Source organism: Anabrus simplex, chromosome 1, assembly GCF_040414725.1.
Source record: "Anabrus simplex isolate iqAnaSimp1 chromosome 1, ASM4041472v1, whole genome shotgun sequence".
Lineage (NCBI taxonomy): Eukaryota > Metazoa > Arthropoda > Insecta > Orthoptera > Tettigoniidae > Anabrus > Anabrus simplex.
The window spans coordinates 90419423-90446464 of record NC_090265.1 but is presented as its reverse complement, the minus strand read 5'-3'; the positions used below and the strand labels follow the sequence as shown (position 1 = coordinate 90446464).

The following is a 27042-nucleotide window of genomic DNA, read 5'->3' as shown; positions in this document are numbered from 1 at the left end:
AACTCCTCACACAGTGATCTCAAGAAACAACTTGTTGGTTACTGAAGAACGACATCTTTCCTGTCATAGGGCTTCTAGGAATACAGATAGGATATAAGGACAGTATAAATATCGACACGGTATACGCAAGTGGTCAGTAGCAGAGAATGACGCCGAAGGTAAGGGTGAGCATTTATTATTTTTATTATTATTATTATTATTATTATTATTATTATTATTATTATTATTATTATTATTATTATTATTATTATTATTATTATTATTATTATTATTATCATCATCATCATCATTTGGCCTTCTGAGGACCGTGTTAATTCGTATCAGCTTTGTTTCTTCTGGTCTTTCTCCTTGTCCAGTATTCTTTCACTCTCATATTTTACAACTTTCTTCGCACTTCTGGCCATGATGATTTTGTTCTGAGCCTAGTTCTGTCCTGAAAACCTGTGCAAGCCTGATTTTTTAATATTTTGAAAGCACTCTCTTGTATATCTGTAGTTCCTGTATTCCCATTTCTTCAAGATCCCCTTGTATCTCTTGGATCCAGAGTACTTTGGTTGTCTTGTTCACGGAAGAATTGTATTATTTGCAGTGTTCCCCTGGTCCGTTCTCAGGAATGTCCGAAGAATACGCTCCTTCTTTTCCGTACGATGTCTGAGATTTTCTCTGTCTTGATATACAGTTCTTGATTAGCTCGCCTTCTAAATTGACTGTCCACTCTTCTTCTTCTTCCTCCTCTGCTTCTTCTTCTTCTTCGTCTTCTTCTTATTATTATTACTGGTTCGAATGGGCCTACTTTGGACCACGCTTGTTCAACTGTTGTGCCTTGATCTCTGCGCAGTATTGAAGCGTTTTATGCCGGTCATGGGGTACCTTTCTTCCGTTTTTTTTTTTTTTTTAATTCATAAAGTTCCTTCAGGGTATGTCGTACAGACCGTCTGTTTTGAGATCTGATATTCTCAGTTCTTTAATGTCCTTCTCAGCTTCTGTCATCCAAGTTGTACGAATCTTCTTGTTCTGCCACAGGATGAACAGGTGATTTGGGAGGCAGTTTTACTATACGGCCATAGTGAGCTCCTCTCCTTTTCCTAGCACAATCAGAGAGCCTCTCTATATGTTCGTAGAGCTTAAAATTATGACGCATATGAAATTCCTCATTATTATTATTATTATTATTATTATTATTATTATTATTATTATTATTATTATTATTATTATTATTATTATTACTACTACTACTAAAGTTTGTTTCGGACCATAAGAGACCCATTAAAATACTAGTAACATAATTCTGGAAGCTTTTTCTTTTTTTCTTTTTTTTTCTTTTTTAGCAGCCCAGAATCGCTGCATTCCTTCTCTTCTTTCCTCCGCCGATCGGCTGTTCGGCCTGCGTTCTTTATGAAACCATTGATACCGATCTGGATAGCTGCAGTCGCTTAAGTGCGGCCAGTATCTAGTATTCGGGAGATAGTAGGTTCGAGCCCCACTGTCAGCAGCTCTGAAGATGGTTTTCCGTGGTTTCCCATTTTCACACCAGGCAAAGGCCATGGCCGCTTCCTTCCCACTCCTAGCCGTTTCCTGTCCCATCGTCACCATAAGACCTATCTGTGTCGGAGCGACGTAAAAAAAAAAACCTTGAAGTTGTTACTTTTCAGTTTGTACTATGCTTGATCTGAGATGTCTGTTCGCTCTAGTCCATCCGTCCTGAAGTCATTTCCAAGCTGAAATCACATATCCCAAACTTTAAGTCCACTGTCCGTTTTTTTAAAATGTTTGTCTACAACTGTTCGTCTATTCTATCTTCCGCTCTGTTCTGTTCTGTTCTGTTCTGTTCTGTTCTGTTCTGTTCTGTTCTGTTCTGTTCTGTTCTGTTCTGTTCTGTTCTGTTCTGTTCTGTTCTGTTCTGTTCTGTTCTGTTCTGCTCTGTTCTGTTCTGTTCTGTTCTGTCCTGTCCTGTCCTGTGTGTTTTCCATTATTAATGTACTAGAAAGAGTTGAAGAAAACGTGTTCTACACGGAAGAAATGCGTTTTCGGACCCATATCCATATAACATCCTGTCTTCCTCTATGTGCGAGGAATGTGTCCTGAATGTTTAGCCAGAAAATTTTCGTAACAATCAATCAATCAATCAATCAATCAATCAATCAATCAATCAATCAATCAATCAATCAATCAATCAATCAATCGATCGATCAATCGATCAATCAATCAATCAATCATCAGTGATCTTCACTTAGGAATATCACCCAGGTGGCCAATTGCCTTTCAGTTGTTTACCTCAAAATTACATTTATTTGCAATTATTTACCTAGATTTTTCCTGAGAACTTGGACATTTTTCGAACGTTTTCCTCGATAATGTATTCCAATCCCTTACTCCTCGTCCTATAAATGAATATTTGCCCCAATATACCCTCTTGAATTCCAACTTTATCTTCATAGTATGATCTTTCCTACTTTTAAAAACCCCACTCAAGCATTTTCTTGTACTTATGTCATTCCACATGAACTCTCCACTGACAGATCGAAACATACCACATAGTTGAGGATCTCGTCTCCATACTCCCAAGTTTTCCCGGTCCAAACTTTGCAACATTTTAGTAACACTACTCCTTTGTCGGAAATCACCCAGAACATATCGTGCTGCTTTCCTTCGATTTTTTTTCCAGTTCTCTTATCAAGGAGTCCTGCTGAGGGTCCCATACACTAGAGCCATACTCTAACTGCGGTCTTACCAGAGACTTATATGCCCTCTCCTTTACATCCTTACTACAACCCCTAAATACCGTAAAAACCATGCGAAGAGATCTGTAACCTTTGTTTGCAATCATATTTATGTGACTAACCCAATGAAGATAATTTCTTATATTAACACTTAAGAACTTGCATTGTTCCCCATGAGGTACTATCACCTCATCAACACAATAATTAAAACTGAGAGGACTTGGTGAAACGTACTACTTGACTTTTTATCCCATTTACATTCATACCATTGTCTGATGTCCATCTCACAAAATTGTTGAAGTCTTGTTGCAGTCACTTACAATCCTACAACTCATTTACTACTCTACACAGTAAAACATCATCCGAAAATATCCTTATCTGTGATTCCATATCTTTAATCGTATAATTTATATATATAAGGAAACATAAAGGTCCAATAATAGTGCCCTGTAGGACCCTCGCCGTAATCATTACAGGATCAGATAACACTTCACCTACTCTAATTCTCTGAGTTTTATTTTCTAGAAATGTTTTGTCTAGTCCATTTGCCCTCATTTTCGTCAGTAATCTTCCATGATTTGCCCTATCAAATCCTTGTCTTGGTCAATAGCGATACAGTCCATTTGACCTCCTGAATATAAAATACAGTATCTGCTATATCTTTCTGGAATCCTATAATTTTAGCTCCACTGGAATAAACTTTCCTAAAGCCGAAATGAGTTTCTTTCAAACCAGTCAGTAATTTCACAAACGCGTCAATTTAATCAGAAAGAATGTTTTCCCAGAGCTCACAAGGAGCACATGTCACGCTGACTAGCCTTTAATTTTCGGCTTTATGTTTTTCACCCTTTCCCTTGTACACTGGGGCTACTATGGCAACTCTCCATTCATCTGGTTTAGCTCCTTCATGCAAACAGTATTCAAATATTTCAGATATGACAATGTAAACCAACCTGCAGCCTTTAACATATCCCATCAAATCTTATCAACCCCAGCTGCCTTTCTAGCTTTCAACTTTTGTATATGTTTATAAATATCTTTATTATCATAGGTAAATTTCAGTATTTCGCCATTATTAGCCGCCTCCTCTATCAGTACATTATATTTATGTCCAACTAGGCCCTACCGTCCTCAGCTACCGTGCGCACGGATTTTAATGTGATACCATCTGACTGCCTGCTCGCCTAAGTTCCATTTTAGTCTAGGCCTACTAAATTTGTCCAAACTAGAACTCAGAGAATTAGAGTAGGTGAAATAGATTGCTGAACATATACCGTCTTACTAATAAACGGTGTATAACTTTTATACAAGGTTTATACGCCGTTTATGTGAAATTCGTTACTAATAAACCGTGTATAAGCCTCCTGTGTATACATCTGTTATAGTTATTCATTGGATTGCTTATACAGACCAGGACCCTTGTATAAGCGTTGTATAGCAGCGAGTAGCGGAAAAAAAACGAGTGAGCAGTTTATTTTCGTGGTATTTATTGTCTACAGTAATATAATCGTGGTGAAATATTCGACTTATCCATTTAACATTGAAAGAATGGACGATAACGTTGATGATCTTCACGATATTTTAAACATAGAAGACATACACCGTTCAGAGGTTATGGACGCTAGACATCTTCGTAAAGTAAAACACTTTAAAGAGACGGAATGGCAATGAATAACTATAAAATAAATTATGGTTGGGCGTATTTTTGTGTAATAATGTGTTACTGCTTAATAGACTTTTGATATTGCGAGTTTATTATACATCATCTGCCCTACAAAGATCCTTCTCAAATTTGAGTACCTATAAAATGGGACATATTCCTCGAGATAAAAAATGGCATAACTTGAAAACCATACGTAATATGATTTCCATACTTTGTAGTTGAATATCCAGAAATATGATGTATAAATGCCTAATAGAAACTTTTTTGGTCAAACCTTTCTTTTAAGCTACAAAACTGTTTTTCCTTTCTCCTAAAAAGTAAGGATTTTGGAATGTGAAACCTTTTCAACTCGCCGATTCAATTACAATTGCTTATGTTTTCCGTACTACCCCAGTTGGGAGCTTTTGATCTTAGCTTTTCCATTTCTTTTTTGGCGTTCATTACACAAGCAAGCTGAAGAAATGTTGATATCAATATAAGTCAATTTCCAGCTGTCTCATGGAATGACAATGAGTAACTAAGTTATAAAAGAAATGATGGTTGGGCGTATGTTTGTGTAATAATGTATTAGGCCTCCTGCTTAATAGACTTTTGAAGTTGCGAGTTTATTATACATTATCTGGCCCTACAAAGATCTTTCTCAAATTTGAGTACCGGTACCTATAAAATGGGACACATTGCTCGAGATAAAAAATGGCATAACTTGAAAACCATACGGTACGTAATATGATTTCCATACTTTGTAGTTGAATACGCAGAAATATGATGTATAAATGCCTAATAGAAACTTTTTTGATCAAACCTTTCGTTTAGCTACAAAACAGGTTTTCCTTTCTCCTGAAAATTAAGGATTTTGGAATGTGTACCCTTTTCAACTCGCCGATTCAATTACAATTGCTTGTGTTTTCCGTACTATCCCAGTTAGGAGCTATTGATCTTTTCTTAAGCCTTCCCATTTCTTTTTCTGGCGTTCAAGACACAAGCAAGCTGAAGAAATGTTTATATCAGTATAAGCCAATTTCCAGCTGTCTCACTTAGTGTTGCCACTGCCTTTTCGATATGCCGTGCTACTGTGCGACTTTCCGGAAAGTTTTGCTCGTAGATAACCAGCAGAAGCGATCATAAAGGCGGTGAACGTGCAAAATACGCCAGTGAACTGCAGGAAGAGATTCCTACGCCTTGGAACGAGTGTATACGTGCTGTATAGTAATGCAATGCGTATACCTCGTTTATTAGTAAGAAAAATGTAAAACGCTTATACAGGGTTTATTCACTGTTTAACTAAACAAGAGTTAAACGACTGTATAAGGACTTTTTATTAGTAAGACGGATAATGATTAAGAGGGGTTCTCACAAGGTGGTGTTATTGGACCTCTGTGTTTTCTTATATATATGAATAACCTGAGTGAGGAACTGGAATCACAGATAATGGCTCTTTGTGGATAATGTTATGCAGTATGGAGTAATTAACAAGTTACAGGATTGTGAACGACTGAAGAAAGATCTCGACAAAGTTGCGAGATGGACAGCAGGCAATGGTAAGATGGTTAACGGCGTGAGAAGTCAGGCTGTAAATTTCACAAATAGATGAAGTTTTAATTCCTGTGTTGATGGGATGACAGTAAGTATCTAGGCGTTAATATGAGGAGAGATCTACATTGGAGTAATCACTTAATGAGGACTGTAAATACTGTAAATAGGGGTTACAGATCTTTTCATTTGGTTATGAGAGTATTTAGGGGTAGTAGTAGGGATGTAAAGAAGAAGGCGTAAGTCACTGGTGTGACCCCAGTTAGAGTATGGTTCTAGTGTACGAGACCCTCACCAGGATTACTTGATACGAGAACTGGAAAAAGATCCAAAGAGAAGCAGCACGATTTGTTCTGTGTGATTTCGGACAAAAGAGTAGTGTTACGAAAATATAGACGAAAATGTAGCAAACCTCGGACTGTGAAGACTTGGAAGTAAGGTGACGAGCTGCTCGACTAAGCGGAATATTTCGAACTGTCAGTGAAGAGCTGACATTAGTAGATGAATGAGCTTGAGTGGAGATTTTAAGAGTAGAAAGTATCATAAAATGAAGATAAAGTTTGAATTCAAGAGGAAACATTGGGGCAATTATTCCTTTATAGGAAGAGGCGTTAGGGATTCGAATAATTTACCAAGGGAAATGTTCGATTAATTTCCAAATTTTTTGCAATTATACAAGAAAGCACAAGGTAAACAACAAATAGAGAATCTGCCACCTGGATGACCGCTCTAAAAGCAGGTCAGTATTGATTGATTGATTGATTGATTGATTGATTGATTGATTGATTGATTGATTGATTGATTGATTGATTGATTGATTGATTGATTGATTGATTGATTGATTGATTGATTACTAGACCTTTCCACTTATTAAGCCATATAAGTGAATTTTCACCAAATTAATTAAACAGTACGAAATATCGTAATCTCCTAGGTACATTTTAGATGCTCAGTTTTATTCTCAATTCATCCTCGGCATTAAAATTCTTAGGTTTCTCTTATGCCTTTTCTTCCTTGTTAGTATAGTCTATATGTATGAAATGGTAAAAGTATTATTGTAATCTCTTAGATGTTGAGTTGTTATTCTTATTCTTATTCTTATATCCTCAGTAGGAAAATGTATCTTACGTTTTTTATGTATTCTTTTTATTAGATTGTGTATATTAACTGATACATTTAAACTAAAGTGGTAGTTAGTTACAGCCAAAGGGACCTCTGGTCCTACTTGTAATTAACTTTAAATAAGTATATTTCTATTTCTAGACGACAGAATAAACCGAATCCTACTCGCGGGCGTCTATGGCTAAGTTTTAATCAAGTTTGTCGGATAAACAGGAAATGTGTCGCCAAAGATACATTAAATGCCGACATCGTACAACATGGAGCATCGAAATGACATTCCTCCCCTCCCCCCCCCCCCCCTGTGCCGGGTTTGAACCCGCGACCTTGGGATCCGGAGGCCGACACTCGAACATTGACCCACAGAGAGAGATAAATAGTCACAAACAGTATTTAATAGTCTACGCACGTACTTTCTGAAAACTGTTTAATGTAATTTTCAGGTAGAAATATATAGGGTCTATCATATTGAAAATAGTTAGAATCGAATGTTTAAATGAAGAAAAGTATATTGTTATTTCATATATGACTTTATTTTACAAGGACTTTCATAAGAGATAGTATAATTGGAATCAAACGATTCAAAGAGCTAGTTGAAAATGAAGGATTGGATAAATCAGAGAAACTTGTAGACTGAATACTGAAAGGCATAACGCTCAATAATGAAGACAGATGTGCGTATGTAAAATGTTAATAGTAGTAATAATGTTAAGCCTGCGTGGCTCAGGCGGCAGCACGCCGGCATCTCACTGCTGGGTTCCGAGGTTCAAACCCCAGTCACTCCACGTGAGATTTGTGCCGGACAAAGCGGAGGCGGGACAGGTTTCTCTCCGGGTACTCCGGTTTTCCTTGTTATCTTTCATTCCAGCAACACTCTCCAATATCATTTCATCTGTCAGTCATTAATCATTGCCCCAGAGGAGTGCGACAGGCTTCGGCAGCCGGCATAATTCCTATCCTCGCCGCTAGATGGGAGCTTCACTCATTCCATTCCTGACCCGGTCAAATGACTGAAAAAAGGCTGTGGATTTTAATTTTCATGTTAGATCACTAAATCAATCAATCAATCAATCAATCAATCAATCAATCAATCAATCAATCAATCAATCAATCAATCAATCAATCAATCAATCAATCAATCCCCACTGATCCACCCAAGTGGCAGATTCCCCATCAGTTATGTATCTAGTCTTCCCTAAATTTTTTCAAAGAAGTTAGAAATGTATCAAACATCTCCCTTCGTAAATTATTCCAATCCCTTATTTTTCTTCCTGTAAAGGGATATTAGTCCAAATTTTTCCTCTTGAATTCCAACATTGTCTTCCTATTATGATCTTTCCTGCTTTCAAAAACTCCGCTCAAGAATATTCGTCTACTAATGTCATTTCACGCCATCTCACCACTGACAGTTCCGAACATACCGCTCAGTCGTACAGCTCGTCTCCGTACTCCCAAGTCTTCCTAGCCAAAACTTTCGCAATATTTTCGTAACACTCCTCTTTTGTCGGAAATCGCCCAGAATAAATCGTGTTGCTTTCCTTTGGATCTTTCCCAGTTCTCGAATCAAGTAATTCTGAAGTGGTTCCCATACATTGGGACCATACTCTAAATGGGGCCTCACCAGTGACTCATACACATTATCGTTTTCATTCTTACTACGACCATTAAATACCCTTATAACCATATGAAGACATTTGTCATTGACTCGATTTTACTTACCCTACAACTATCGCAGGAGAACAGTAACTGAAGAGTCCGGCTTCATGGCTAAATGGTTAGTGTGCTGGCCTTTGGTCACAGGGGTCTCGGGTTCGATTCCCGGCAGGATCGGGAATTATAACCATTATTGGTTAATTCCGCTGACACGGGGTTTGGGTGTATGTGTCGTTTCCATCATCATTTCATCCTGATCACGACGTGCAGGTCGCCTGCGGGAGTAAAATGAAAAGACCTGCACCTGCCGAAACAAACTTGTCCTTGGGCACTCCCAGTACTAAAAGCCATACGCCATTTCATTTCATTCATTTCAGTACCTGAAGAGATCCAACTTCTCTACTTGTGTATTTCCTACCTATCATTTAATGCTCTTAGGTTTCTTCCCAACCGTCGTCATTTTAGTCTTGAAAAAGCTTTTAATTATATTTGCTGATTTTTTCCAAATTCCATTGCAAGTTTTCAACGCAGTCTGCCATTAAGGCCAAGTCATAGCTCAAACTTCCCACTACACACCCAGCTGAATCCCTCCCTACTATTGTACACCTTTGAGTAATCCACGACTGTACACTATGAATAATAAGAATGAAATATTAAGGCCTTGCCTAACAGCTGCAACCACTTTCAGCCAAGAACCAATTCTCATTATGGCCCGGCTTTCTGCATAAAACCCCGATTCCATAATCCCTCAATATGACCAACTTTTTTTTCCCCCTTTGGTACTCTGTCTTATGCATTCTCAACTTCTACAAAACATAAGTACACAGTTCAACAAAATTATGGGAACATGTTTTCTAACGTCTGGTATGTGAATGTTAATTTGGTGGATGGGGTTCCAATGGTCGTACAGCATACCTTGAGACCTTAGCTACTCAGGGTATATCAAATCGAAGTTAAACTCCATCTGTAGGCGTAGCTATGCATTAAACTGTCAGGTGACCCCTTAAAACAAAGTGAATAGCGGTGCGTCCGTGTGTCGTTGTGAGGTACACAGACTACTGCGATCATTTGAGCACGTTGTACGTAAAACAGCGTACCACATGAGACATCTTAACGAGGTTCAAGTCACAAGGACCGTCACTTTGATCCAGGAAGGATGGACTTTTCGTCGTGTTGCTGTGAATCTCAATGTATCTCCGTCATTTATTAAACGCCTGTGGAATCTCTACAATGAGACAGGCCAGTTCACAAGGAGGGTTGAACCAGGCCGAAGACGCATAACAACCCCACAGGATGACCGATGTCTGGCCATCTGTGCGTTGCGGCGTCGTTCAGCAACTGCGAGAGAACTGCAACAAGACCTCAGGAGGATCACTAGAGTCACGGTGTCTGACCAGACAGTAAGGAACAGGTTAAGAAAAGTGCCCTTACGACCCAGACGTCCTGTTCGAGTGCCCCGTTTAACGCAGCAACATCGCGTAGCTCGCCTTTTCTTTGCCCGTACCCACGTCAAATGGCAACTTCGCCAATGGAGACCTGTGTTGTACAAAGACGAGTCCAGATTTCCCCTGACACAGCGTGATGGACGTCAACGTGTATGGAGACGCCGTGGTGAGCAGTACATGCCAAATGTTGTCCAGGAAGGCGACCGATTCGGACAAGGTTCTGTGATGGTGTGGGGTGGCATCAGTATTGATGGCCGTACGGATCTTGTCGTCGTCCGTGGTAATCTTACCGCTGCGGGGTACACCGAGCAGATACTGCTACAGCATGTGTTGGTTGCTGCATACGGTGTTGGTCCTGAATTCGTACTCATGCACGACAATGCCAGGGCTCATGTAGCGCACATCACCAGAGCTGTCTTGCAAGAACTGGACATTCAAGAGATGGAATGGCCAGTAGTGAGTCGCGACCTTAATCCTATCGATCATGTATGGGATAGGTTTGACAGAAGTGTTCGTGGGCGTCCTGTTCCACCACAGACTCTCCAAGATTCTCTCTAATTGAGCCTGATACTGCAACGTGTCCTCCGTCGACTTATACGGAGCATGCCACGTAGGTGCCAAGCTGTGACAAATGCCCGTAGAGGACACACACCATACTGACGCTCTCGAACTGTGATAAAAATCCACCCTGGAGGACTGTTATCACTTTGTTTTTGCCCCTATTTGGACATTTCCGTTTGTGTTCTGAAAATGAACGCGAATCCATCGATGTTCTTTTGTATACTTATAGGGTAAAGAATAAAGGTTTAGTTGGTAATATTATCTGGGTGTGAGGTATCGTTTTTTGGAGCATGACAAACGTTCAAAAACATGTTTCCCTAATTTTTTGAACTGTGTATAACTGTCCATTCCTCCTGTCGCAATCAATTGACGCATACTGAAAATCTGGTCCTGATAACCCATATATGGTCTATAACCGCAATGTTTTCATGCAATTTACTCCTCAAATTTGACTGCACACACGTTTGTAAATTGCATGTAAACACCTCGCCTGGTTTACTGATTTCTTTTCAGTTCTCGCACTGAAGTTATCGTGAACCACTGAGTCGGCTGCTTTCAAGGATTAACTAATAGGATAGATGTGTGTAGTATGTGCGCATAGGACGTAAAACTACCAGAAACGGAATTTATAATGGAACAGTTATGATATGTTCTACATTTCTTTCTTTATGTACTCACAGATACTGCCCTATCTCACGACCCTGCTCATCGTGCTGGCTGTTGTAGTAGCAGTGCCTGGACCACCCCCAAGGTAAGTGCAGTTTACGTAAAGAAAATCTGAAAATTCTGAGTTGTCTGATGGCTAACAGAGTTTAGAAATCAAATAATTTATTTGAGGTTTATAGTTCATTCCAAGCTATGTGTTACGTGTTAAGTGTCATACTTTCATCGCGTGTACACCAGCTATGCATCCCCTCCCCTCCCTCCCACACCATCTCACATCACTATCATCCTCTGGTTTTCTCCACATATTTTATTTCCATTCTTCAGCTCTGTTCGATTCTATACCGGTGTCTTTCGTTTCATTTTACTTTATTAGTTTCTATTTATTTCTTTGTCTGATGTCCTGTGTGTGTTTCCCTTCTTTTTCTTAATGCTATTTGTTCGTGGTGACGACCTCTAAAGATCTTTCGCAACTACTCGCAAAATATGTTATGAACCTGCCTGTAATTGTAATTGCGGAAGTGTAAAGTGTTGATGTGAGGAAAGGAACGTTAAGGACGACACAAACACCCAGTCCCCTGGCCAGGGATTTTAATCATTTACAATTAAGAATCCCTGACCCAGCCGGGAATCAAACCCGGGGCCGCGGGGCGACAGGCGGACGCATTGCCCCCTACGCCACGGGGCCGGACTGTCCGATCTGTTACTTCTCACGCATACATTGTGTGATAGACCATCTTATGAAAATGAAAACCTACTACCTGTTCTCCAGTCAGTGACCGGGTCAGGGATGGAATGAATGAAGCCGCCATCTTGTGGCGAGGATGGGAATTGTGCAGGCAATGATTAATGGCTGACAGATGAAATTAGAGTGCGGAGTGTTGCTCGAATGTTAGATGACAGGGAAAACCGAAGTACCCGGAGAAAAACCTGTCCCGCCTCCGCTTTGTCCAGCATAAATCTCACAAGGAGTGATCGGGATTTGAACCACAGAACCCAAGGTGAGAGGCCGACGCGCTGCTACCTAAGCCGCTGAGGCTCTGATAGAACATCTTAACTAGGGCTTAATGTTGTCGTCAGCTCCCGCTTGGAGCGCTGTGCCAGCATACAGCGAGCCACCTGGTGACGAATGAGCGTACCACTACAGCTCCAACGGTAAAGTATTCTTAAATTCAAACCCTCGTTATTGGAGAAGTCTTCCTCGTGGACAGTCAAGATTTTCTTCTGAAGACGTGGAGCAAAGTTCTCTGTAAAACGTAAAGAGTTTCACCTTGTTTTCTTGACACGGTATAAGCCCAAAAGCTCATATTATGTCTGTAATAATAATAATAATAATAATAATAATAATAATAATAATAATAATAATAATAATAATAATAATAATAATAATAATAATATCCGCCTCTGTGGTGTAGTGGTTAGTGTGATTAGCTGCCACCCCCGGAACCCCGGGTTCGATTCCCGGCTCTGCCACGAAATTTGAAAAGTGGTACGAGGGCTGGAACGGGGTCTACTCAGCCTCGGGATGTCAACTGAGTAGAGGTGGTTTCGATTCCTACCTCAGCCATCCTGGAAGTGGTTTTCCTTGGTTTCCCACTTCTCCTCCAGGCAAATGCCGGGATGGTACCTAACTTAAGGCCACGGCCGCTTCCTTCCCTCTTCCTTGTCTATCCCTTCCAATCCCCTCATCGTCCACTAAGGCCCCTGTTCAGCATAGCAGGTGAGGCCGCCTGAGCGAGGTACTGGTCATCCTCCCCAGTTGTATCCCCCGACCTAGAGTCTGAAGATCTAGGACACTGCCCTTGAGGCGGCAGAGGTAGGATCCCTCGCTTAGTCCGAGGGAAAAACCAACCCTGGAGGATAAGCAGATTAAGAAGAAGAATAGACTCAGGCAAATCACATGACACGAACAGAATCATAACTCATTTTGGGGACATCCATCGCGTTCATAAATGCAAATACCTGGGTGAAATTCTCACTCCCAATGGAAATAAAGAGGAGGTATTAAAAGAGAGGGTGGAGGCTTACAGAGATGACCTCCTGACTATGCCTACCACCCTTGTCATGGTTCCTGCTCCAAAACGGAACTCGGTTCTGACCACTTTGTGGTAATGTTTTAATTTGGCTTGAATGGAGATGGAGCAGAAACACTGGCAAGGGTGGTAGGCTCAAACCTTTCTTTTTAAAGAATTCTTTCTAAAAAATCTTGGGTCCAAAGAAGTCGCAAAATGACCAACACACTTTCCGGTTGAGATCGAACCAGGAACTCTATAAAACCATGGAAATCAAAGTTTTATTGTTCTCCTTTGACAGACTTTCAATACGGAAAAATGAGGATAGTCTCTTGCAATACATAAAGTTAAGACGACGATGAGAAATAGGACATCGACCTTTTATGGACACATTAAAAGGATGGATCAAAAATGTTGGTCAACAGAATACTCCTTCTACAAGGAAAGTGGCCGGGCTGAATGGCTCAGGCGGTTGAGGTGCTGGCCTTCAGACCCCAACTTGGCAGGTTCGATCCTGGCTCAGTGTGGTGGTATTTTATGGTGCTCAAATACGTCAACCTCGTGTCGATAGATGTACTGGCAAGTAAAAGAACTGCGGGACTAAATTTTGGCACTTATGCGTCTACGAAAGCCGTTAAATGTACAGTAGTTAGTGGGACGTACAGCCAATAGCATTATTACAAGAAAAGTGGAAAAAACAGTCTGGTTGGCTTGCGCAGGTGCACAAGGACCTAGTGGAAGTGGGTGTCAAGGAGGAAGAGATACAGGACAGAACAACATTTTAACGGAACATCTCCGCGAAGGGTGAGAAAGGAGAAGACAAAGCCCTAAGGATCTTTGGCGACAGTGCAAAGAGAAGGGCGTTTCTGCTTGATAGAATGGGCAGGTAGATTGTGTAAATGTGGCCCACGTATGGTCGCATCGATGAATGAATGAATGAATGAATGAATGAATGAATGAAATAATAATAAAACACATTTTAAATGGTTTTCTTGCAAATGAATGTTCGTATTATTTTTGTATCTTCCTTTCTTAATCTGTTTACCCACCAGGGTCGGTTTTCTCTCGGACTCAACGAGGTATCCCACCTCTAACGCCTCAAGGGCAGTGTCCTGGAGCTCTAGACTTTGGGTCGAGGGATACAACTGGGGAGGATGAACAGTACCTCATCCAGGCTGCCTCACCTGCTATGCTGAACAGGAGCCTTGTGGAGGGATGGGAAGATTGGAAAGGACAGGCAAGGAAGTGGGAAGGAAGTGGCCATGGCCTTAAGTTAGGTACCATCCCGGCATTAGCCTGGAGCAGATGTGGGAAACCACGGAAAACCACTTCCAGGATGGCTGAGGTGGGAGTCGAACCCACCTCTGCTCATTTGACCTCCCGAGGCTGAGTGGACCCCTTCCCAGCCTTCGTACCACTTTTCAAATTTCGTGGCAGAGCTGGCAATCGAACCCGGTTCTCCGGGGGTGGCAGTTAGTTGCAGATAGGTCTTATGGCGACGATGGGACAGGGAAGGGCTAGGAGTGGGAAGGAAGCGGCCGTGGCCTTAATTAAAGTACATCCCCAGCATTTGCCTGGTATGAAAATGGGAAACCACGGAAAACCATTTTCAGGGCTGCCGACAGTGGGGCTCGAACCTACTATCTCCCGAATACTGGATACTGGCCGCATTTAAGCGACTGCAGCTATCGAGCTCGGTGGTATAGCTTTTAAACGTATGGAAAGATCATAATATGATGATGAAGTTGGAACTGAAGACGACAAACTAGGGGAAATATTCGTTTACAGGACGGGGAATAAGAGGTTGGGACAATTTATCAAGTTCGTTGGAAGCATTAAATAAAAGGTTAGGAAAACAACTGATAGGGAATCTGCCACCTGGAAGACAGTCCCAGATGCAGATCATTGATGACTTACTGAATCCTAAAACTGTCGGGGATGAAGATGATGATGAGGAACAAGAATTGGACGATAAAGACTGTACAGGAAAGATCGTTTAAAATAATCTGTTACAAGACTAAAGCACTAGCGGACTAAGCTGAAACCCAAATTTTACAGGGTATGGCCCATAGCGATCAGAATTGACATGGTGTTCTAAGTAATTGCAGTAGTGAACGGGTTTATATTGCTATTTTCCAACAAATTTGGTGAATATTTCTCAGTGGATTTTTAAGAATGAGAGAAAGTAATCGTCTGTTCATATCTTTAAAACGAATATGTGTTCTTCTTAATTCACATCAACAAGTACTTTTCCGGCTCCATGGCTAAATGGTTAGCGTGCTGGCCTTTGGTCACAGTAGTCCCGGGTTCTATTCCCGGCAGGGTCGGGAATTGTAACCATAATTAGTTAATTCCACTGGCACGGGGCTGGGTGCATGTGTCGTCTTCATCATCATTTCATCCTCATCACGACGCGCAGGTCGCCTACGGGAGTCAAATCTAAAGACCTGCACCTGGCGAGCCGAACTCTTCCTCAGACACTCCCGGCACTAAAAGCCATACGTCATTTTAGCAAATACTTGTGGAAATCAGGTTAATTGTAATGTATTCAGGACAAGCGTACTGGTAGTGAACACACAGATTGTCTATGTATGTCATTCTAGTACATTGAGCACCTACCGGTATAAATGCCTGGTAAATATAGCATTCCTACAACTAATATACGTTTTAAGACACTTCCCAGTCTAGGAGCGTTCCCTGGAAAGAAGTTTCGTATCGTGCCAATAAATTTATTGACAGGGGTCTGTCGTATTTTAACACAAATACCGAACGATTGCATTATAATTCAGTTCCATAATCTTGAATAGAGGAGGTGAGCACTCAATCAACTACATTACACAGTTTTCCGTTTAGTAAATATTTCTGTCACATTGTTCTCATCATATCATTTTTGTTTTCCACAAAATTACATAACTTTATTTTACTTATATTCATGATAATAAACTTCCTCGAATGTTTCAGGAGAGATGAACCACCTCCGCGTTCTAGACAGCCTCTCACAAGACCGGCGCCTCCTCCTCGTCCTCCTCCTCAACCTCATAGAAGAACGAGGGATGTCAAACCCGTGGACGACACTTTCGACATCAAACAGCCCGTGGGTACCCAGACACCACCTCTTGGGTAAGATTCAAGACTTATTCTAATAAATGTATACCTACAAATGGAAGTCAAATTTAGTGACGTGTAAAGATTAAAAGTGAAAATGAACATCAATTAATTCGGCACTTCTAGACACCCTAGAAACTTAAAACTTGGAACCAGAGAAACCTATGCCCCAAAATCTGTTGTTGTCGCTGGGTTTTTTTCCTAATTGTTTTACGTCGCACCGACACAGACAAGTCTATGTAGGGTTACTGTAATATTTCCTTCTCAAACTAGACCAAATCAAACCAAACCACATGGCGCAACAGCCCCGAAGGGCAGTGGCCTACCAAGCGACTGCTGCTCAGGCCGAAGGCCTGCAGATTATGAGTGGTCGTGTGGTCATCACGACGAATCCTCTCGACCGTTATTTTTTGGCTTTCTAGACCGGGACTGGGCGAGTTGGCCGTGCGGTTAGGAGCGCGCGGCTGTGGGCTTGCATCCGGGAGATAGTGGGTTCGAATCCCACTGTCGGCAGCTCTGAAGATGGTTTTCCGTGGCCTTATTTAAGGTACAGCCCTAGCAATTGCATGGAGTGAAAATAGGAAACCACGGAGAACCATCGTCAAGTCTGCCGACAGTGAGGTTCGAACGCACTTTCTCATGAATGCAAGCTGATAGTTCCTATTCTCGAAGCATCCAGAAGATACTAGAATCACATCAGTAGGTATATAAAAGGAGGGTCGCCGCTATCCAATAACTGTAGAGTGAGTGTAGTAGTGGTGGACTGTAGTAGTAAATTGAAAATAATAAAATAGGAACATTCTAGTTTCACCTTCCAGAAAATGCACGGAGACACCAGACCAAAACACAATACGGGGAGAGGCCATCACATCCCTTAGGCCGGCCGCGAGGTCACCTGCCTGACTCACTCATTCCTTTCAGGACCGAAAGAGCTTTCCAGGCGGCTGGCAGCCGCACGAGCACGTAACAAGGTTTTCCCGGACAAGTGGATATCGCTATCTCGCTTTTCGAGACTACAGTTTCTTTACCCGATTGAGTACCCTCATTTTTCGAGGGTTGGAAAAAAAATCCTCGGTTTCCTTGAGTTGTTTTGTCCTTAAGACAGCAATTATCACCATGCTAATTATTTTCAGAAGTGACATTATGGTGTTATATATGAAAATCCACAGCCTGTTTCCAGTCATTCGACCGAGTTAGGAATGGAATGAATAAAGCCCCATCTAGCGGCGAGGATAGGAAGTGTGCCGTCTGCAGAAGCATGTCGCACTCCTCTCTGGGTCAATGATTAATGGCTGGCGGTTGAAATGAAATTATATTGGAAAGTGTTGCTGGAATGAAAGATGTCTGGGAAAACAGAAGTAGCCGGAGAAAAACCTGTCCCGCCTCTGCTTTGTCCAGCGCAAATCTCACATGGAGTGACCGTAATTTGAAGCACGGAGCCTAGCGGTCAGAGGCCGGCGCCAGTTTTACACGCGAGTATAAAATTTTTGGTACGGTGTTCACCAATCCAAAGCGAACTTTATTCTGTCCAAGACTTTTCTTAGTGGAAGGGTGTATTGGTGTCACGTCCTAGAAACTACGTTTTCGGTTTTCGGAGACATTGATATGCCAGAAGTTTGTCCCGCAGTTCTTATACTTCCAATTAACCCACCCACATGAGACTGGCGTATTTGAGTACCTTCAAGGACAACCGGATGGTGGTGATGGTGGTTGTGATTGTTGTTTAAGAGAAAGTACAACTGGGTAAACACGCGTTCTTCTCACTAATGGGAAGGAAAATAGAAGGAGCCGCCACTTCGACGAATGAATGTACTAACAATATATATATATATATGAAATTGCCACGAAGGATGTGAAAATGAAAGACTTCCTAGGCCCCGCAAACCTGACACCATCGGGGTCGGAAGGGAACAAAAGTTAACTAAGGGAGGTCAGATAGAAAAGTGAAAATGAGGAGCCTGACACAAGTACACAAGAACCTCATTAAACCGGATTAAGTGAGACCGACACTGATCCAGATTATCGAAAATCCGGATAATCCGAAAAACTAAAGAAAAATACAGTACGTGTTTTATAATCTATTAACATAAGTTGTACAGTAATATTTTTTTTCCAATTGTACAAAAAAATATAAGAACACGTTTCTTACATTTACGACTCTGTTTTATGCACTAAAATAATGTGTGAGTCTTTTTTTCTGTTTTACATTTGTATAGCGTTTGCGCGCAGCACGATCACGAAGACGTTTTACTAATATCATTTCTGCGGATGTGGTTTCAGTCAAGGATTCTAAATAGGCCATCAGTTTGTCAAGCTGCATTGTTGCCTCTCCATGAGTTATTGCTTCTTCTGATGGAGCGCCAGTTTCATTTTCGAATTCGCCGTCAGTGAATTAATAGTGCGTTGCATTTAGAAGAGCGTGGGTTCGAATTCCACCTCGGTCGTCCTGGGAATAGTTTTCCACGGTTTCCCATTCTCAATTCCAAGCGACCGCCGGGACGGTACCTTTGATAGACAGTGGCCGAATTACTTCCAATTCCTGTCCTTCAATAAGAGTCGACGCCGTAAAAGAAATTCTGCACAAGTACATTTGTTTAATTTTCGATCCGGATAAACCGCAGATCCGGATTAATGAGGGCCGGATAAGCGAGGTTCTTGTGTAAGTGGAAGCACTGCCAGACTCAGCTAGGCGAACCATGGTCATTAACCAACACTCTCAAGTTGAGAACTCCTAGTGCCCCGTTTATTCGCCTCTTACGACAGGACGAGGATATTCTACCGCCGCACCCACGGGGGGAATACATCACCGGACTGATCCGGGATCGAGCCTGCCAGTATGGCTAAGAAAGCCAACATGTCTATCGTCTGAGCCACAAAATAGTTATGTATTTCGTGCATTGGCCATAAAAGGTACAAAACTTTTAATAGAAATAGTTATGGAGTCTACTTGGTCCGGCTCCTTGGCTGAATTGTCAACCTTCGGTTCAGAGGGCCCGGGTTCGATTCCCAGCTGTACCGCGGTACTTTAACTGCGTATGGTGAATTCTTCTTGCTCGGGGAGTAGGTTCTTGTGTTTTTCTGAGTACATAATATGTCCTTTTATTCAACCACATATCGAGCTAGTTGGCCGTTGGTCCCGCAGCTGTGAGCTTGCATTCGGGAGATAGTGGGTTCGAACCCCCACTGTCGGCAGCCCTGATGACTGTTTTCTCATTTTCACACCAGGCAAATCCTTGGACTGTACTTTAATTAAGGCCACGGGCGATTTATTCACACTCCTAGCCCTGTCTTTTCACATCGTCGCCATAAGACCTATCTGTGTCGGTGCGACGTAAAATTAATTGTAAAAAAAAAAAAAAAAGAACTATCAACCACCATGTGAACACGCAATAGTTATTACACGCCCATACAGATTTGGCGTCAGGAACGGCATGCAGTTGTTATAGAAATTGAGAAAAAGTAAAGAATTAAGGTTGAAGGTTATGGAGCCGTCGTGCTAGCAGAAAAAAGAAGGAATTCCGTAGTGAAGTATGCCCATCCTCTTTTTTGCCTAACACATGGCCGTCGCACGGTACACATCGAATATGTGGAGGCTGTTATGCCACTGTACACTGCACAGTGGAATCGTGGCACCTACTTCGAAGAGCGGGTGGGGAAAAGGGGAAGATTTGTGGTTGCGGCTAAGTCAGAGAGAGAGAGAGAGAGAGAGAAAGAGGGCGCAAGTGGTTTCCCAGTTTACAGTAAGATTATTAACGAAAAAGCATATTGAGTTATTTATTTATATTTCTGAACGGCGAACTCCTCTTTCAGAACATCGCTGAAATGCGTCCCGTGTTCGATGAATTTGTGAGGCTATTATCTCTAAACGCAACAGGCATACCACAGCACTTGGAACTATAACTCCTATATTAAGTGTAATATTCGGCAACGATATATTTTACGCAGAGAGGTATCTGTCTGAATTTGATCGTTCCTTTCCCTCGCTGAATTTCCCTCGACTTAATCGAGAAGCAGTCAAAGTGTTATCGATGTTTGGGTCCACTTAAGAATGTAAACGACTTTTCTCCGTCCTCAAAGATACGAAACCAAGACTTCGATCGGGTCTAGCCTGAAAAACATTTTTGGGTCTTTCATGAGTCGAACAATATTGTTCTTGATATCACTGACATCATTGCAAGACGACGAAAAGAAATATAAATAACTGCTATGTTATAGTTTTAATATTGAAAATGCACAATGTACGAAATAGATAACGCCTACCTGCAGTCGACTGGGCACCATTAGCCACTACATAGCATAATGTGTGACGACTGGAAGGGTGACAGGGATAAAGAGGTGGTGTGATAATGAGCAGTGGTGTGTCGCGGATGCAGAGTGGGCCGTTTGGGGCTTGTTCGTGGCCCGATAGCTCTGGACTCCGACCATCCAATCGAGCAGAGTAGGGGTAGCCACGGCTCTACTGTGGCTCTACGCCTCTGTATTCGTAAGGCGGAGAGGGACTGGTCCCCACCATCGGCTGTCCTGAGAATGGTTTTCCGTTCTCCTGCAGTAAGGCGAGTGCCGGGACAGTTCGTAGTATAGGCCACGGCCACCAACCCTGTCACCATCTCCCCACACCTCCTTCGCCGCAACAAATCTCGTGGCCTGAGAGACGGCGTCACCATCTAGTAGGCCCGCCTACCCCTTCAGGGGAGGAATGAAAACATTTTAGTAGTAGCCATGGTGGCGTACTTTGCTAAACTCTCTTGAATATTCGGGATATTTTTCCGAAGCTTAGCACTTATCGTTAACGGTTACAACTGGAACGATTATCCAGCAGTATCTGTTAAAACCGCCTGCTACATTTCGTGATGGATGCCGTACTTTTCCATCTATTTTTGGCACAGCCCAGAGTAAAGTATAGCTTCCACCGAAGTCCCAGTCTCATCTATGGCTGTGTCAATAATGCTGAGTTACGACATTCAGAACACGACCATTGTGTCTGTTTGTTACAAAAGGTGTTGCTCACAGGGTCAGTCGTGCTGGAAATGCACTTTCTGATTCAATGAGGAAAGCAATGGCAAACTACCTCACTCCTCATCTTGCATTGTACGCCTCATTTTGGCACTGCCATCGTGTTTTGCTGTTTCTCTTTGGTGGTGTTTTTTGAGGATCCAACCAGCCTCTGGGCTGATGACCTGACAAACAGACGTCTGTTAAAATAACCACTCGTACAAGGTGGTGCGGTATACACCTAAACGGTTCGCTGTACTAGGGAAGTACAATATATGTAACGACGGCAAGGTAAATTCAAATAGGCTAACAAGGAAACTCTTCCGACAGTAAGTCTCCGATCTGACTGAGATTTGGTACAACTACTTTACCAGGAATGCTTTATTCAGCCATATCAGAATTAGATGCCAAGTCGTATATTTAGCACCTGCTTTGGGGTGTCAAAGTTCGCTCATTTAAACACCGCATAGACAAGAGTGAGCGGTGGGAAGCAGGTAGAGGCGGGCCGGCCGGTCAGAACATTTGTCACGCTCTCACTCTTTCTCTCTCGCACACACATTACTTCGCCACCTCTGTATGTCCTTTTACGAGAGTTTAATCCTGATGTAAACATGGAATGTCCACGCCTCCGCCAAAGAATGAGTTGTGATTCGCTGAGCGTGTAGTACCGACCTCCACCCCGTCAACGTCTCGTGTTCGGACGTACAGGGCTGTGCATCACATAGGACAACAGTGCGAAGATCTGAACTTCTAAATAAACGACTAAATCTGGATTCTGTTCACTTAGTTAATTGAACACACTCACAATGCAGTGCCTATGGTCACTTCTGAGCGGTTTTCCTCTTTTGTGCTTCACTACACGCGATGGTCCTACCTCTTGCTCCATTTCTCTCACTATGAATACTGACTGCTGCTGCAAGATCCAACACATCTCCACGCTGTACAGCTTGGGACTTTCCCTCACTACGAGAAGTCTTCCTGTATTACACCACGCCTTGTGCCTTCATTTCCCGTTATTTAATCACTATTTTATTAAAACAAAGTCCGGCTCCATGGCTAAATGGTTAGCGTGCTGGCCTTTGGTCACAGGGGTCCCGGGTTCGATTCCCGGCAGGGTCGGGAATTTTAACCTTAATTGGTTAATTTCGCTGGCACAGGGGCTGGGTGTACGTGTCGTCTTCATCATCATTTCATCCTCATCACGACGCGCAGGTCGCCTACGGGAGTCACATCGAAAGACCTGCATCTGGCGAGCCGAACTTGTCCTCGGACACTCCCGGCACTAAAAGCCATACGCCATTTCATTTTTCATTTCATTAAAACAAAACCATATCTATATACCGGTACATATGACAACCATATTTTAATTTGATTACGTGCTATTCCAAACTCTCTAAATGTAATAAATTAAAATAAAATAACATTAATGCGACGTACTACTTTTCTTCGAGCTCACATATAGTCGAGTGAATGCGACGGTTGCTTCTCCAATCAACTACGTCCATATCCACGTGGATAGGCAAGGTGCTCCGTCTATGTGTTTACATCAGGATTAAACTCTCGTGAAAAGTGGTAAACCTGCTTCCCACCGCTCACTCCTGTCTATGCGGTGCTTAAATGAGCCAACTTTGACACCCCAAAACAGGTGGTAAATATACGACTGGGCATCTAATTCTGATATGGCTGAATAAAGCATAACGCATTGTACCAAATCTCAAACAGATCGGAGACTTACAGTTGGAAGGGTTTCCTTAACGTTCATTATTTCGTAGTACATATAAGTTATTACATTGTACACTCGAAATCTTTAGTATCTTGTGGCCAGAAATATTAATTTCAGGCAATAAATTAGTACAGCCCTCAGAACCACCAAGTACCTGCTTGCACACTCTCTCTCATTGGTTACATTCATTAGACGTGTTAACACATGCACACATCTGAAGAGTGAGGGGAGGTGGAGGAAACGGAAGTACGAGGATATCTAGCGTGAACGAAACACACGCGGAGGGGAAGACACTTGCTTCCCCGCCTGCCCACACGTCCCACTGGCTCGACAATGAAGGGAGAGGGTAATGAAGGACGGAACCACACGCCTTCTTCAAGGCTTCTTTTTTCTTTTTTTGCTTGTTTCTTTACGTCGCACCGAAACAGATAGGTCTTATGGCGACGATGGGAAAGGAAAGGGCTGGGAGTGGGAAGGAAGCGGCCGTGGCCTTAATTAACGTACAGCCCCAGCATTTGCCTGGTGTGAAAATGGGAAACCACTGAAAACCATCTTCAGGGCTGCCGACAGTGGGGTTCCCTCCTTCAAGGCAACGGACGTAATGTGTATGTCAACTCACTGAGGGTCAAATTCTCCAGTTTCTTTGTAATTCTTGTGTGCGAGGTCTGGCTGAAATGTTAGCGGTCTCGACTATGACTTCATTATCAAATGGCATCGCGCTCAACAACTGTAACAAAGAATGACCCTTATTTTTGTCAATATAGGCCCTGTTAAATACTACTAATACTAATAATAATAAAAGTAATTGTACCGGGCGGTACACCTCTACGCCTCACATTTAAATCTTGCGCCAATTAGAACTCCTCTACAGGAGAAACACAGAACTTGGAACTAGATCTACATAAACTTTTCCTCAGAAGATGTCACCTCCTTAATTTTGTGATTGTGAAGTTTCCAGTACTGTATAAAATTCTACGCGTTTTGTTTACCATTTATCAAGAAGTTGGACTCTCTGCAACAGATGTCACTACAACAACTATGATCATGCACCCTGGTGCGAAGTGAAAGAACTTTATTTGAAGAAATTTTGTATTCATAAGTTTGTTCTTTACTAAATTATGTTTATTCATTTTTGGGTTGGCAATATTGATCTTTTCTTTCCGCCAGTTTTGAATTCAGCCAATCTCTAATTTCTGTAATTAATTTTCGGCCTATTACAGGCTTCTTCTTCGATTTGGTCTGTAACTTTACGCTAGCCAATAAAAGTAAGAAGGTGTGGCTTGATTATTCATGAAAGGTCTCGAACTTTCCCGGAGGGTTTATAAACTGTGGATTTTCATGGCTCTTGGCCACTTGATCAACATCTAAGTGTGTGTATGTGAAGCAGGAGGCGGAAGGTGCCTATTTCATCAGGCAGCAGTTCTTCAGCAAGGTAATGGCCGTTTAACATCTTTATTTCTTGCTAGCTCCGCAGTTTAACCCGAGGGATAGGTCCGAAACTTTAATATGTAATCTACTTCTCTAAAATGTAAGTTCTGCCGGCTAATGTGATAATTTCCTAAAATCTGTAACTGTAATTCGGGGATAGAGAGTGATTTACCCTCTCGAACTCCCCTTCATATTGGTTTGAGGTGACTACGTTTTGTAACTGGTTTTCTTCCTTTCCTTAATGTCTTAAATTATTCTTATACGAGTCACCTCCATAGTTTGGGAATAACCCCTGTGTCATCGGCCTAGTGCCCTTTAGGTTTTAAGAAGTTACATCGAGGAGTGCAAACATTCGCCTCCTTTCATTTTGTGTTCGGGCCATTTATTTAACTGTTATTTCTTTTACACGAAGGCCCTGTAGGTTGGGTACGAAATACCCCCGTTCCATTTTTGTAAGTTGTGCCTTGATGGCAAGTAATTGTAAGGTTCTGATATCGCCTTGAATAGGCTTGAAAAACTGAGAGCGTGTCAGCTCTTTTCTAGTGTTGTAAAAGTGCCTCTGGGAGGCTTGAAGTTAAAAATTGGGAGCAAGTGCTCCATGTATTGAGGGGTGTTCTGCCCTTACATAAAATGGTGATCTTTGTAAATCTGTGTAGCTCAGGAATTGTTAAGTGAGGACTTGAAGCCCAAGTTCTGTTTATAACACCAATCTTGTCTTTACTAGACTTATTTTTGCTACCGATACCTGTGACATTGTTACTTGTTGGTTTTGTTTTAAAAAAGAAAAAATATAACCTTTGTTACAGTTTTAAATTAACTTTGATTTTGTAGTTAGACCCATTCACCCCGGCACCTTCTTTCACCTCTGCGTTCCACAGATACCCCGGAACAATAATGATAATTGTTATCCTCAGAAACCAAAGTAAAAATAACCTGCCATTAAATAATTATGATTATCAGACACGAAACGGCGTTTGAAAACCCGTTCCTTTGGAGTTATTGTCAGCGCTGATCAAACAATTAAATGCCATTTATTGGGGTGGGATTACATCGTGCACACTTCACACTTCATCGCAATTAAACTACAGTTAATTAATTGTTTTCCTTGAATAGGAAAAGCTAGTATAGCCAGAGTGTTTAACTATAGAAACATCTTAATCCGTTCCCGAAAAAATGGAGTTGGGAGTGACCTCTGAGTGCGCAACGTCGCAAGCCACACCTCCTAGAAGACATGTGACGTCTTGGTTTACCTCTCCGTCATCCTCAGGGTTGGGCAAAATCTTCGCACAAACGTTACCCGTTTCCTTTTCCACCCGGAATTCTTGTAATAGCGATTGTATAACCAACGTATAGTTAATCCATGAAGAAATGTGTGAAGTTCGATCAGTCTAAAAACAAAAATAATCCCACATGTATGAATGTTCTGTCCACAGCCGGAAGACTGGTTGGATCCTCAACCGATCCACTATTAACTGTCACAGATGGCGTAAGTATCACTGACGAGGCGTGATACTGGTTTCCATGACAAGTGTTTTGTGACATATCACACAAAGTAATATGTGTAATGCTCTGTGGCATTTCTTATTTACATGAGTATGTAATTTATAAAACTCTCTGTTTCACTGGCGCATCGCATATCCTCTGTTATTACGTATCCTAGATATTTGAGGTTTAACACTTGCTCCATGAAATATAAATGTCAAATGTAACATAAAATATTTCCATTATGTCAAACACAGAATTTCTATATAAATTATAACACTACAACATAAAAAAATATACACACAATTATACAAAAATGGCATGTTTCGTTCTACAAGAATATCCTCAGATGTGTATTTACAATCTATACTGAAATTGTGTGTTTGACATGTTAGAAAGGTTTTATGTTACATTTAACTAGGTGGACACTCGAAAGTATGACTTCATTCTTAACTAATGTAATATAAATGTCATTTTCTTATGTTGACTGCAGTATAGCTGGCGTGCGGCCCATACCTCTGAATCCAGGACCAGATGGCAAGAGACCGGTAAGAAGTCCTCAGAGGAACATGGACCGGCCTCGGCCTCCTTTTGGTCCACCTGGTCCCCCGGCACGACCATCACCCAGACCCCCAGTTCGACCAGAACCAGGCAGACCTAACAACGGGTATAGACCACTTCCACCGCCCCAAAGACCACCTCCAGGAAGACCGCAACCACCAAGGCCACCCGTTCGGCCTAATCCTGGCCGACCGCAGAATTTCTTCTAAGATTAAAATACTTTACACCTAGCTTTGTAAGATACAATTTCAATAAAATTACGTAGACGATCCGTTGGTATTTATTTATTTATTTATTTATTTATTTATTTATTTATTTATTTATTTATTTATTTATTTATTTATCCTACCAGTTTACCGGGCGAGTTGTCGTGCGGTTAGGGGCG

The 27042-nt window shown here is 41.8% G+C and overlaps 1 protein-coding gene across 2 annotated transcripts; it reads left to right on the top strand.

Annotated features, from left to right (window-relative positions):
* Positions 1–26928, top strand: LOC136861857 (proline-rich protein HaeIII subfamily 1). Of its 2 annotated transcripts, none has more exons than XM_067138850.2 (4): positions 1–158; positions 11372–11442; positions 16328–16486; positions 26590–26928. In XM_067138850.2, exons 1-4 carry the CDS (start codon positions 147–149, stop codon positions 26864–26866), a joined length of 519 nt encoding a protein of 172 aa, XP_066994951.2. In that variant the 5' UTR covers positions 1–146; the 3' UTR covers positions 26867–26928. The 2 variants fall into 2 exon arrangements, with proteins under 2 accessions (XP_066994951.2, XP_066994950.2); XM_067138849.2 differs by having other exon boundaries at positions 1–164.
* The last annotated feature ends 114 nt before the right edge of the window (positions 26929–27042 follow it).

Bases quoted from the DNA above. Each gene is read 5' to 3' on its own strand.
- LOC136861857 (XM_067138849.2), top strand. The intron at 11,443-16,327 runs GTAAGTGCAGTT...CGAATGTTTCAG, and splicing joins GTGCCTGGACCACCCCCAAG to GAGAGATGAACCACCTCCGC. The intron at 16,487-26,589 runs GTAAGATTCAAG...TGTTGACTGCAG, and splicing joins ACCCAGACACCACCTCTTGG to TATAGCTGGCGTGCGGCCCA.